The sequence below is a fragment of the Lonchura striata genome, chromosome 2, assembly GCF_050655825.1.
Source record: "Lonchura striata isolate lonStrDom1 chromosome 2, ASM5065582v1, whole genome shotgun sequence".
NCBI lineage: Eukaryota > Metazoa > Chordata > Aves > Passeriformes > Estrildidae > Lonchura > Lonchura striata.
In genome coordinates, this window is record NC_140704.1 from 117,997,435 (window position 1) to 118,010,074 (window position 12,640).

The 12,640-nt window shown below is 37.3% G+C and overlaps 1 protein-coding gene across 12 annotated transcripts in view; it reads left to right on the plus strand.

The window, feature by feature from the left end:
* Nucleotides 1-12,640, plus strand: part of RP1 (RP1 axonemal microtubule associated) — a 198,606-nt gene that overhangs the window by 39,526 nt on the left and 146,440 nt on the right. For all 12 annotated transcript variants that reach the window (XR_014952910.1, XR_014952905.1, XR_014952903.1 and 9 more), the window contains 6 exons: nucleotides 1,025-1,188; nucleotides 3,113-3,199; nucleotides 5,813-5,945; nucleotides 10,377-10,528; nucleotides 11,153-11,231; nucleotides 11,889-11,964. Coding sequence is in view for 4 of the 12 variants with exons in the window: in XM_085572110.1 (XP_085428236.1) it covers nucleotides 1,025-1,188; nucleotides 3,113-3,199; nucleotides 5,813-5,945; nucleotides 10,377-10,528; nucleotides 11,153-11,231; nucleotides 11,889-11,964 (691 nt within the window). In the remaining 8 variants the exon portion in view is untranslated. The remainder of the gene's footprint in view (nucleotides 1-1,024; nucleotides 1,189-3,112; nucleotides 3,200-5,812; nucleotides 5,946-10,376; nucleotides 10,529-11,152; nucleotides 11,232-11,888; nucleotides 11,965-12,640) is intronic.

Below are 12,640 nucleotides of genomic sequence, written 5' to 3' on the forward strand. Positions count from 1 at the left end.
GAAGATTCCTGGGTTGAGCTAAAGTTTAATAGGTAACAAAAAAGGTGCACACACAAGCAAAGCAAAACAAGGAATTCAATCACCAGCTAATTTGAACTGAATTAATCATTTGGGTTTCAAGGGGCCTTAAGACCCACCTAGTTCCAGCACCCCTGCAGTGGTCAGGGATACCTTCCACTTAGACTCCATCCAGCCTGGTTTTGAGCACTTCCAGAGCTGAGACGTCCACAGCTTCTCTGCTTAACATATTCCAGTGCCTCACCACTCTCACAGTGAAGAATTTTTCCCTAATCTTTAATCTAAAACTGTTGTCTTTCAATTTGAAGCCATTGCCCCTCTTCCTGTACTACCTGCTCTTGTAAATAGTCCCTCTCCATCTTTCCTGTAGGCTTCTTTCAGTTACTGGAAGGCCACCCTGAAGTTTTCTTTTTTCCAGGCTGAATAAACCCAATTCTCTCAGACTTTCCTCCTACCAGATCAGCTAGCTGACCTCATCTGGATTTTCTCCAACAGATCAAAGTTCTTCCTGTGCTGGTAAAGCTTCAGTGTGTTCCAAACAAGCTGTTACATCTGTGTAGCTGATCACACCTTTGCAGAGATACAGATCCTTTCTTAAACAGCTCTTTTTCAGTAGAGCTAATTTGCTTTCAGGGTCCCTAATGTTTAAAGTGACGAGTGTCAAGGCTGTCATTACACAGCACTGCATTGAGTAGAGCTAATATATTCTAAGTAAAGAGAACCCCGTATTTAATACAATATTTCAAAACTGTCATTGAAAGGTGATATCTGTTCATTTAAATTTGACTTGGTCATATAGGACATTTAGAATAAAAGGTATGAATGCCACCTGATGTTTCTTGACATGCCAAATATAGAAAACTCAATATTTGCCTGCTGTAATTTTGTGAAACACACATTTCTGTATTCATTGACACATTATTACTTAGAATTTTGATTACCAAATGCATTTTATTTAAGAATCTTGAGTTTAAGTAATTCAGCGAGTCTATTTATCTTTTGATAGCTAGGAAATGGAATGTGTCAGTCCTCACCAGTGATGTACCATCCGCAGGAACAAGCTCAAAGGTTTATATTACATTGTATGGGGATCGTGGCAGTTCAGGTCCTCTTTTTCTTGATGGAGAGAAGGGAAAATTATTTCAGAGAGGCAATGAAGACATCTTCACAGTAAGTAATATATATTCATTGTGTTGCCCTCTTGCTTCCTGCCAGATCACATGACATTTCAAATTCTGTGTGATAAAAGGCAGCTTTTTGTGTATTGCCTATGTCTAGAAATGAGAAACAAGACTTAAATGTAGAGCTAAATTTAGTATCCTTTCCCACTCACTTATCCAAAATTTATTTGATTCAACATGTTTATTGTCTGTTGAAGAGCAACTACTGTTTTATTTGCATTGTGCCCAAGAAAATTTCAATAAACATACAACAGATACTTTTTTCATTTTCAAATTTGAAACAGGGCTACAATATTAAAAATTAAATGAGGAAGTGAAAAATTAGCATATGGAGTAAAATTTTAACCTTGTTAAACACCTGCTGCTTTATTGAAATAGAGGCAAATTTTATACCTGCAATAAATCTATCTGAAACTACTTCTGCTTACAGTTACACAAACAAATTCTTGCTCAGTCTTATAATGGGTGATTTAGGTGAGCCAGACTAGGTCCTTTATCACAATCTGCATAGCTTTAGTGTGTATATAGGGGCTGTCTACATGTGTCTGTTATAGGGCCATATGACAAACAGATGCTTCCATCATTAGTATCCAGTGTAGCAACTCCCCTTCTGAGAAAAGGTGTTTGATGCCAGCATTGATGAAGAGCTCACCTTTTCCACAGTTGCCTGTAGATGTTTGGGATGCAGGAAGTGCAGTTTTATCCCTTTCCTCAGAAGAATCCAGCACCCCTGATAAAAAAAATGTCATTCTCCATCCATGATATCAAAACCAGCCAGATTGAAAGGAGTGGATAAAACAAGTAAGCAGGTCTGACAGATTAAAAGACCCTCTTCACAGCAGATGTTGCTGGCTGTTTCCTGTTGCCATTACTGAAATTAATTTCACTACTTAAAAGTCACAATGACATTTAAGTGCAAAATATGGAGGACGGTCCATTGTTTGAGATCTAGGATTCCTCTGTTAGGCAAGCACCCATAGCATTGAATACAATTAAGGAGAGCCTACTCTGAAATGTATAGAAAGAGAAAAGGCTCTCTGAGTGCACTATATTTGCACATAACTGTGGTCTGTCCTCGCTGCTCTGCCTCTTTATAATTTATAACACCAAGTTCAGGAAAATCCATGATACAGGTAACTCAGTTCACACCCATCTATACAATGTCAATGAAAACATGCAAATTAATTCTATGGAAAACAACAAGAGAGAAAATCAAGCCTACATTGTAAAAAAATAAATTATACAGTGAGGAAGGAAGACTGATGGTGTACTTCCAGTTCCTTGAAGATAAGCTTTCTATTTCTACACTTAAGTTCATAGTAAGGTTGTTTGAATAACCTTCACATAAAGTTATTCCCTCAGCACCCTGTTATCTGTACTGGTCATATTCATACAGCCTGCCGAACAGCTAATCTTTCAAATACAGCTTTTTAACTTGATTTAATTGAATTGTTTTGTAAAAAGAAGCATCAAAGCTGAACACAATTGTTTCCAAAAAAATTGTAAGGCAGACACTCCTGGAGGGGTAGGGAGAAACTCAGAGGTATATGGGAGCCAAAATAATTTTGGAGCAAGTTACTAGTATAGATGCTAAACTGAGACAGGTTTTATGGTCAAGACACTTTTGTTTTTTAGTTGTATGTATGGTCTCTATTCATCTCCCACTGAGGCAAATATTCAGCCAGGAATTACTGCAGGAACTTCCTGGATATTTAAATGGATTGGCAGGCCAATGTGATTTTTGAGAGCTCTCTTTTAGAAGACCCAAATATCTAAGAATTATCTGAAGTGAAATATGTTGGAAAGTCTGGTTTAAATGTCAGAATATTTAACTCCTCGAATTAAAAGTCTCACCTTACATTTACTAAATCAATTTCTGTCACATGTGTTTCATAGTTGTGTTTCTTTTACAGGTCAATACTAGGAACATAGGACATCTCTACAAAATTCGTATAGGACATACAAATGCAGGAAACTCCCCTGCCTGGCACTGCAAAGAGGTAAAAGCAATGAGGAAGAATTTTACCTGTCTGAAAGCAGTCACTATGACAGTGGGTTCAAAATATGAATAGAGGAAAAAAATCCCTAGGATTATATTAGCCTCATCAAATGCTTTCACCTTCATTTAAGGGATTACTTATGAAGGAATGGTTTTGTGTGGAGTTAAAGCAGCTTATGATGTCTGGGGTTGCCTGTTTGCAATTTAATATATTACATTTCTTTAAAAATGTGTGGCTGGGCAGCAAGGAAGACTGCTTAACTTAGCTGCTATAGTCTGAGTCTTCTACAGTCTTTGTATGCTACAAAGAATAGTGCCTGGAGTTTGTTTAAACCCATGAAGTCATGGGACCCAGCCTAGACAAGTCCTCCCCAAATCTGTAGCTGATACCTATGGGTCCCTATGCACAGCACAAGAGTTACATTGCAAATGTTTCTAGTTTTGTGTCTCTGACAAGAAAAAGACAAGAGCTCCTTTTCCCTCCTTATGTAAAAAATATCTTGATGCAGGTTAAGCAAATATAATAAAGCAAAGAGAATGAGCTAGGTGCATTTCAAGGTTTGGTTAGGAAGCATGGTATAGAGGTTTCTGGACTGGAAATTAAAGGATCTGACTTTTATCCTAATATCCAGTGTGATACTATGTATGCCAATTATAGCCTATGCATGCCTGAAAACCTTCCATCTTTGTGGCAGAGCTTCTTATCTTTCAGTTAAGAGACTGCAGTTTATGAAGAGTTTTAGAAGCTGCTGGTAAACTCAATGTTTAAATTATACTTCATGGTATATCTAGATCTATCAAATGCAAAGTGCTCACTGAAGTCAAATATTCATTGATCAGTGCTCAAAATCTGTGGCTATGATGCTTACCTGGGCCCGTGACTCAGAAGGAAGAGATCTGGGAAGTGTTAACTGAAGTTTAGGCAAGATCTTGTGAGTTCATACCTCTAACCAGTTCATGTCTACACTGAAATATTGCCTATCTAGGACTAAACTGTTATCACTCTAAGAGATTTCCTAATAGAATTATAGGGATTATATCTCTTTCAATTCAAGTGATTGATGACTGCTTGATTATAAAACTTAGCTATTAGTTTTCCAGCTGTACTGAGTTTTGGAGACAGACATTTAAAAATGAGACTGAGGAAGTCTAACAAAAAATAAAAGGAAAGAGAAAAAAATGAAAAGTTATTATTAACCTTCTTTCCACCTAGGATATATTAATTGAAATCAACAGTAAAATTTTAAACACTGCAACACTTCAGTGTGTCCACTAGTTATTTATTTATAAATTTTAATTGTCTTTTTATGGAATCTCAGTCAATCAGATACAGATTTTAGGGAGTGGTACCAGTGCCAGGTCATTCCTTCTTTGCAATTTTGGGCAGAAAATCAAAGAAAAGAAAAAAAACCAAAGGAAATACATTCAAACCTTACAGATAGTGTTTTTTATGGTTCAGAGACAAAGGAATACAGTCATTGATTTCTAGACTTCAAACAAGAGGAACAACCTACAGACACTTAGCATCACTGTTTCTTGGGAAACCTACATTTTTTTTGGGATTAACTAAAATGAAAAGAGCATTTTCGACAACTCAGAGCTTTTCTGGTAGTTATGTACATTAGTCCTCCATCAGGGTCCACATGGTTTCTGTGTCTGTATCTGCACTGAGATGATATCAGACCAGGAAAAGGTGCTGCTTTGCTAAGCCAAATTTCCCTTTCAGGTTTCATCACCAGATGCTGACAGGCTAAGGTGTTCCAGGTTTTTCAGATGAGATGATTCTTTGTCTTTAAAGTTTAATATTCAAGCAGCAAAAGAGATAAAAATGTTTCCAGTAAATCTGAGTTTGTTCAATATTCAAATTAGGGAGATTAGATTCTGCAAAGCACAGGGTGGAACTACAAGTAGGAGTATTTTCCCTTCTCTCTGCCGATTCAAAATCTAGTGTAGATACGGGTATAAATTAGCATAATCAGGGACTATTAGAACATACAGCAGCCTCTGAAGCGCTTACTAAGGAATACTTTGAAGTACAAAGTAACCTCTTTTCCTCCTTCAGCGGGTTTGCATATGGTCTTTTTGCTGCTACATGCTTGAACCTGGGCATGGAAGAAAATAATGTAGGGCATTATGTAGGCCTCAATTGGTGCTGGGATTAGTTGGGGCACTTTATGGTTTATTTATGTCACAGGGAGTGCTGAAGAATTACAACCTGCCCCTTTAATTCCTGTTCTGATAAAAGTGTAAGGAATAGAGATACAAGCATTGACAAGCTTCCTGGTGAGAAGTTCTGTCTGTGGTAAGCCATGCCACCTAGTGCCAGCCCCCATGGATGTGCCAGCTGGAACAATAGCTGGAGCTTGTGGGAATGCTCCTGAGCTGACAAAAATGTGTTTCTTGGTTGCACCTGAGTTACTCTGCCCTGAGCTTTCAAATATGACAGTGAAAAGTCAAGTTTGGGCAGCTGGAGCAGAAATGCTCTAAACCCATAGTTTTGTGGTTATCCGCAAAGCTCTACCTGCACAGATTTCAACAGCATCCCACACATTTTATGTTCTGTTCATCTGCTCTGAGATCAGCAAGTTAAATTGGAATTGTTGGTGCTATTTAGGTGCAGTTGCTGAACCTTTTCTCAGGGGAGCAGTTCTCTTTCCCTGCAAACCGATGGCTGGCCAAGGACCAGTCTGATGGAGAAATATCTGTGGAGCTTCCTGTTTTACAGCAGGGTCAGCCTATTCTTCCAGGTAAGCACAATACAACGTCAGCAAAGTCAGACCCCAGACTGTTGTCAGTACAGGTGAGTTCGTTATTTTTCATCAGGCCCTCTATATTTTTGGCTGCCACAACACTTTTTCTACTTTGCTTTCTTCTTGCTACTCTGCATATTCCATATGCACAGTATACTGTGTACATTTTAACTGTAAAAAGTTAAAAAGCATTGAAAAGGAAATGAGAGAGACTTTAATGCTTTGAATTTCACATGTTCTTAAAGTGGACTCCTTGTTTGGTAAGATTTTCAGTGCTTATGTTTGGTTTAAAATAAAGGCAATAGTAAAGACATGTCAGACGTAACCACCATGAAGATAGCATATGAGCCAGATCACAAACTCTGTTTTCAATAACTGAGAATTATAGCTCCAGTGTTGCTATTGCAGCTGCTGTTTAAGTGTCTTTATGGTAGGTGGCTCAGACTTCCAGAATAGTTTTAATTTTTGTATGTGGAATAAAACTTGCGGAATAAATATTTCAGGAGGCTATAAGTGTTAAAATATCCATTATTCACAGAGAGATTGTATTGTAATTCTAAAGGTGAATGATTCCAAAGGATATGAAAATAATTGAGTGTTGCTGTTGTTGCACTGTTTTAGTGTCCTGCTCTACCACACCAGTCCCTGACGTTGCTAATGATCCCTCTGCTTGATCAGTGAAAGGGGGTGGAAAGTCTGTGCTTATTCTTCCTGTCTCTCCAATTGGCATTGTCCTTTTCTGGACAATTTATAAGAAAATTACAAGAGCTTAGCAAGAACAATGTGTCCTGGGAGAGATGGGGGTGAAGGAGCAAGAATGCTGTGGCAGATTCTCATCCTATTGGGGTGTGATGCTAGAGGGAAAAACGCCGTAACACCACTGGTATTACTTGTGCTAGGACTTCACTAGAACAAGATCTACCTGGGACATGTCCTCTTCCCCACAAAAGTCATATCAGCTGAAGAGGACAAAACAAGATGAGAGAAACTTCCATTCTAAGTTCTCTAAAAATTATGAAACCCCTTTTTCAGAGTGTTTAACAATTTACCAGTGTGTTATGGTGTGTCTATGGTCCCTTGTGTTGATCTTGCAAAGTTGAAATTGTAACAAGTATTTCAGTGGTAACAGATATTGTGGGTGCAGGCTAGAGGAAGAGGATATATACAAATAAAATCGAGGGGCAGAAGTCCAGAAAATGATCCATGGATGTGGGATAACATACCTTGGGGCAGTTACTCTTGTAATAAAGAGATGGGTGGCCTGGAGTTATATTTATGCTTCTCTGTGATGACTGAGCTCTGAGATTAAGAACCTGACAAGAAGATCATAAAAAACCAGGCTTGTGCCCCATAAGTATGTTTTAAGAGAAAAAGAATAATGGGAGAGATTTCCCCCAGTACTAGCAGATGTCAATGGCTCATAAGAGAAAGAGAGGCCCATCCACATTAACCAAAATGATTTTTGGTTTTGGGTGGTCATGATCTTCATGACAAAAGAAGCCTCAGACGCACTCAGCCTACTTCCTAACAGGTTTGGTCTTTTTGGTCAGGAGACCAATACTGTTTTTATAGGGGGACATAAAAACACAGTGGTATAAAAGTCAAGTGCCTCCTCACCCCTTTGAATAAATGCTAATTAATGATAATTGACATACTGTATTGAATATACCCTATTTGCAGCGTATTTTCTTCCCCAAATGTTCTCTTGTTTAAATATCCTGAGATGTAGACCTCAGTTGGTTAGCAAATGGTGCTAAAAATGCCAAGATTCTGGATTCAATCCCTATATGGGCTGTTTACTTAAGAATTTTAGTCAATGATCCCTGTGGGTCCCTTCCAACACAGAATATTCTGTGACTCTCTGATCATCTTAATTTTTGGGCTCTTTCTGAGTAGCAACTTTCCTTGTTTCTGAAATGAAGGTACAATAAAAGATTTTTATTATGGAGTAATCTTCATGCATGAAAAGCACAAAGGCACGCTTACAACCAACCTCTCAATCTGCATTTTGTAGTTAACAATTTCTCTCTAACACAAGGGAGGAAGAAAAGAGCTTCTGTGCATTTCTACCAGCTTCAGTGTAAAAGGGGTCATGTAGAAGGCTTTGGAGAAGGCAGTTTCATCTCAGATTTAGTAATTGAAAGACGGCCCCTATGTCTTTTTGCAAGTGTTATATTTCTGCATGAGACAGTGTAAAGGGAACACAGCTTTTAACTTCAGAGAAGATAGTTTGATAACAGAACAGTGAAGGGGTCTAGATTCAATGTGAAAGAGAGATGATGAGAGGCACTTTAAAACCAATTTCTGAATAAAAAGAGGCTGAAGCACTCTCTGATTTGACATTCTTTTTTATTCAAAGGAAAAACATGGGAATTAAACTGTTAAGAAGTGTTACATAGAGACTTTGTTGCTATAATGCTGGAGGAATGAGCAGCATTCCTTTGACGTTTTATCCTCTATCATTCTACTTTTTCCCTGTCTGCTCATGGTTTATGACACAGTCATTAATTATATCCTGAGAATAAATCAGGGATACACAGTGTTGGCAGCTGGTGGACCTTTGCTTTTCGTCTTGCAGGAATTTGAAAGTAGGTAGTTATTGAAGGAGGAAATTGTTGTAATAGAGCATTGTGGTCCTATGCATGGAATTGTTGGTCTAGAGACATTAATTCTCTCCTTCTTCTGTGGTCTGTTCATGAAATGTGTGTTCATGTGGGTGCTGCAAAGAAAAAGTTGGGCAGGTAAATAGATCAGGTGGTGACATGTGAAATTATGTGGGTAAAATGCTGTAGGAATTAACAGTTGCTAAATGAAAACTATGGTGAGTATTGAGACAGACTTACACTGGGAAAGATAGTGCCTGATTATGCTGCTAGCTAAAGAGTGTCAAAAGCTTCTGTGTGTTAAATATGGCTGGCCTTTGCCACATATTTCAGAGGAGCTCAGAGGCTCTGGTCTCAAAATGAGTTAACTCTCATTCCAGAAGGAAACTAGCACTAGTGTTCTGTGAAGGCACGTTAAAACCTGTGCAGGCTGTTTAGTGTTTTTGCTAAATTATTACCATTATTCAAATTGAATTCTTTAAAGATAGCTTGTTTAGTAACAAACACAAAAAGCTCATGCAAATAAATGAGAGATAATAACAAAAAGAATAAGGATGAATGGAAAAATTGTAACACTGATCAGCCATCTAGCATAATTGCAGATATCTTCAGTGCTTATTAAAGGAAGGTGTTTGGCCATCAGAAGAGTGAGATCTGGAAGCAACCTCCTTCAGAGAATTGCAGCCAAGCTTCATAATGTGTTTCAAATAGAAACTGACAATTGAATGATGATAATGTTGATGTTGTTTCGAACCCAGTGGTTCAGAAACTCTTTTCTGCTTGCAAGACAGAGAAGCGCACGGACATCTACCCTTGGAAGAAGAGCTTGTGTGCCAGAAAATGAGGTTTTCTCTTCCCGTTTCATTCTTTCTGTACTTCATCTGGTCTAACAAAATATTGTTAGTGTATGTTGGCATAATTTTTTCTTTCCCATGTTAATACTGAACATTATGATTGTATGTTTTATCTTACTTCTGAATTTTAAGGAATTCCTACATCTGCATTTTAAGGAACACAGTTTTATACTGGTAGATATTTTTATGTAGATCATAAAATAGTCTTTAGCTTAATCATATTTTAATTCAAATTTAGTTTTACTTGAAATATCCATTCTTATTAATAAAATTATTTATTGAATTAAATCTTAGTTGTTCCATTCTAAATGTATATACTTTAAAGAATTTCCATTTGGAATACAGAGAGATTACCTATCCCTGGAAACATTCAAAATCAGGCTGGACATGGTTCTGATGTAGCTGAGGATGTCCATGACCATGGCAAGGGCTAGATGGTCTTTAAAGGTCTTCCAAACCAAAGTATCCTATGATTTTGTCCTGCAGCATGAATTACTAAAATAATAAAACAATGCAGTTTTCTGAGTTTTGAGGTCCTAGAAAGCTAAACTTATGGTGCTAGGTTTTAGTCTATTTGGTTAACCAGTGTATTCAAAATGTTAATGGCTCCAATTGTTTTTGTAGTTTTGATCTCATAGATTCTTATAGTGACAGTAATCTTGGACTTACATTATTTACTTTTCAGTTTATGATGATTTCAAATGATGGTGAAGGACCAAGATATGCTACTGGGCGTTTAGAACTAACTTCTCTTTGCATTCCCCACAAATGAGAGTCTGAGACACAATAATAAATACAGCAACCATAAAAAGCATAAAAGCAATTTTATATTTTATTTTATTGAATAGGATTTTTTAAGTTTTATACCCTGTCCTTGACACAGATATCTTTGGACTCCACAGCCAGCTAGATGTTATTGTAACTATATAATAGTGCTTGTGATATGAAAAGTTGTCATCTTTTATTGTCAGTGACTGTCTACAAAGTGCATGTGACAACTGGAGACCTGTGGAATGCTGGAACTGAGGCTGATATTTATATTTCTGTCTATGGAGAAAGAGGTGATACAGGATCAAGACAGCTGCTCAGGTCACAGAAACCCAAGAAATTTTTAAAAGGACAAGTAAGTGAAAAGGCATTTTTTGATATGTTTGTCTGGCTTTTCTCTCTTGGGTGGGTGGTAATTCCAAGAAAGGTGCAGTTAGAAAAGAGAGAACTACTACATTCCAATGGCTCCCCAAAATTCCCTAATTAAGTTCCAAATACTTTCTAAAGTCATGCAAGTGCTTTTGAAAGTGAGAATTTTCACTTATAAAATAGGTAAGCTGTGTACTTTTGGTTTTCATTCCTCTAAAAATTTGATCTAATAAACAAAGAGGAAATGAAATTTCATTTTATATCTGCATTTCTAATGTTGAACTCTGTTGTAATTGTAATTGTTTAGCCTTTGATGTTTTCAACAGGTTTCTCTTTCCTGACTCATCCCATTCATTTGAATGGCACTAGTCCCATAAGCAAAGTGATTGGGCTTGCTTCTACTTCTGTCTCAGGAAACCTGACCTTCCTGTTTTGCTCTCACTTTATCATCAGCTATTATTTCAAATGATGATCTGGACAAAAGTTATATTGACAAAGTTATAAGGGTTATATAAAACAAAGTCATAAGGGCTTTTGAGTCTTCAGAATTTCATGACTGAAGAATGCTCTGTATTTCAGATTTTTCTGAAATTCTGTTGGTTGATTACAGACTGACATCTTTGCTGTTGAAGCTGTGCACCTTGGATGTTTGTACAAGATTGTTATAGGACACAATGGACTTGGATCAGGTCAGAAATCTCACCTTTGCTCTACCCTTAACTATTATGTTAAGGACAGCATCTGATAGTAATTTTTTACTGATCCCTGTTAAAAACTGTGAGCAGGGGGAATGTTTTCATGTTAAGACATTGATTTTGCCTTGTATTAAAGTTAAAATGAGCTATTATAATTTTAGATGGATTAACATTATCAGTTGCACTGTAAAGATGCAATTGAAGATTTTTGTAACACTATCTTGTCATTAGACTCCCAATTAATAGTGAAACTTAAAATGCTTGCAGTCACAAGTTCTATTTTTCAAACTCTTGAACCTAAATACTAAACACAGCAACTTTGAGACATCATAAGCTACTATCTAATTTTATTGTTATTTTGATTGGCCAAACTAATAAGACTCATATGGTGGCAATGCTAAAGGAGGGAGGGATGTAGCCAGGGAGAAACCCAGCAGCTTGCAGGCCCATAAGGAAGCTCTAGAGTACCTAGAGCAGGCACTATCCTCCCTCTACCCATGAGGTTGGCTGTGACTCTTTAAATCTGCCAGTGGAGCTGCAGATTTTGCAGTTCCAGTAGAAGAGAGAAAACTATAGGAAGTCTGTCATAATTAAATGCATCAATTTTTCTCTCATGAACAATGTTCTGTCTTTTACTTTATTTCTTCTAAGGAAATGGATGGTTTCTGGACAAAGTTGTAATCAAGGATCCTATAACAGATTTGGATTATACTTTTCTTTGTCACAGGTTGGTTATGTTTGATTTGGGTTTTAGATTTTTAATAAATTTGTAACTATTCTTAGTTTTTCTACTGAAATGTCCCGTAAGGGGAAATATGTGTTTCCTAAGAAGTGAGTTGAGATGGTCTGATTCTTTTTGCAGCTCTAAGAGTTGTATCTGGTCAAACATCTGGTCTTTGAATTAGGGAGAAAGCAATAAAGTGTTCTGTGTGAGAACTTTCCATTCTTGCACCTTTTGAACTAGTCAAGATAGGCTTTTATTACATATTTTCCATATCTAAAACCTTGTATCTGACACCAAGTGGATTTGTCTGTTCTTCCATGTCATGCAATGCAAGGCTTTCCAGAAGAGTGTCTTGCTGTCTCTTGAGCAAACTGTTCCTGATTTACTGAAGTTAGTATGGAGATTAACTTGGGGTTCACTGAGCTCAGGATCAGACTTTAACATCCTGTGAAATGACAATCACAAATGTGGATGCCTGACCACATCCCCTTTACTCATTTGCTTTGAACCTGTCACTGAGCTGCAATGTAATTTGAAACAATCCTAACTTTCCCTGCCTTTTCCCCTGCAGATGCTGCTGCTCTGATTCTTCTGTTCTATAACTCATTTACAGTTTTATCTATGCCTGATTAATTCTCAACACCTTGTGGAAAAATCTTAATCGATAAATATCAGTACA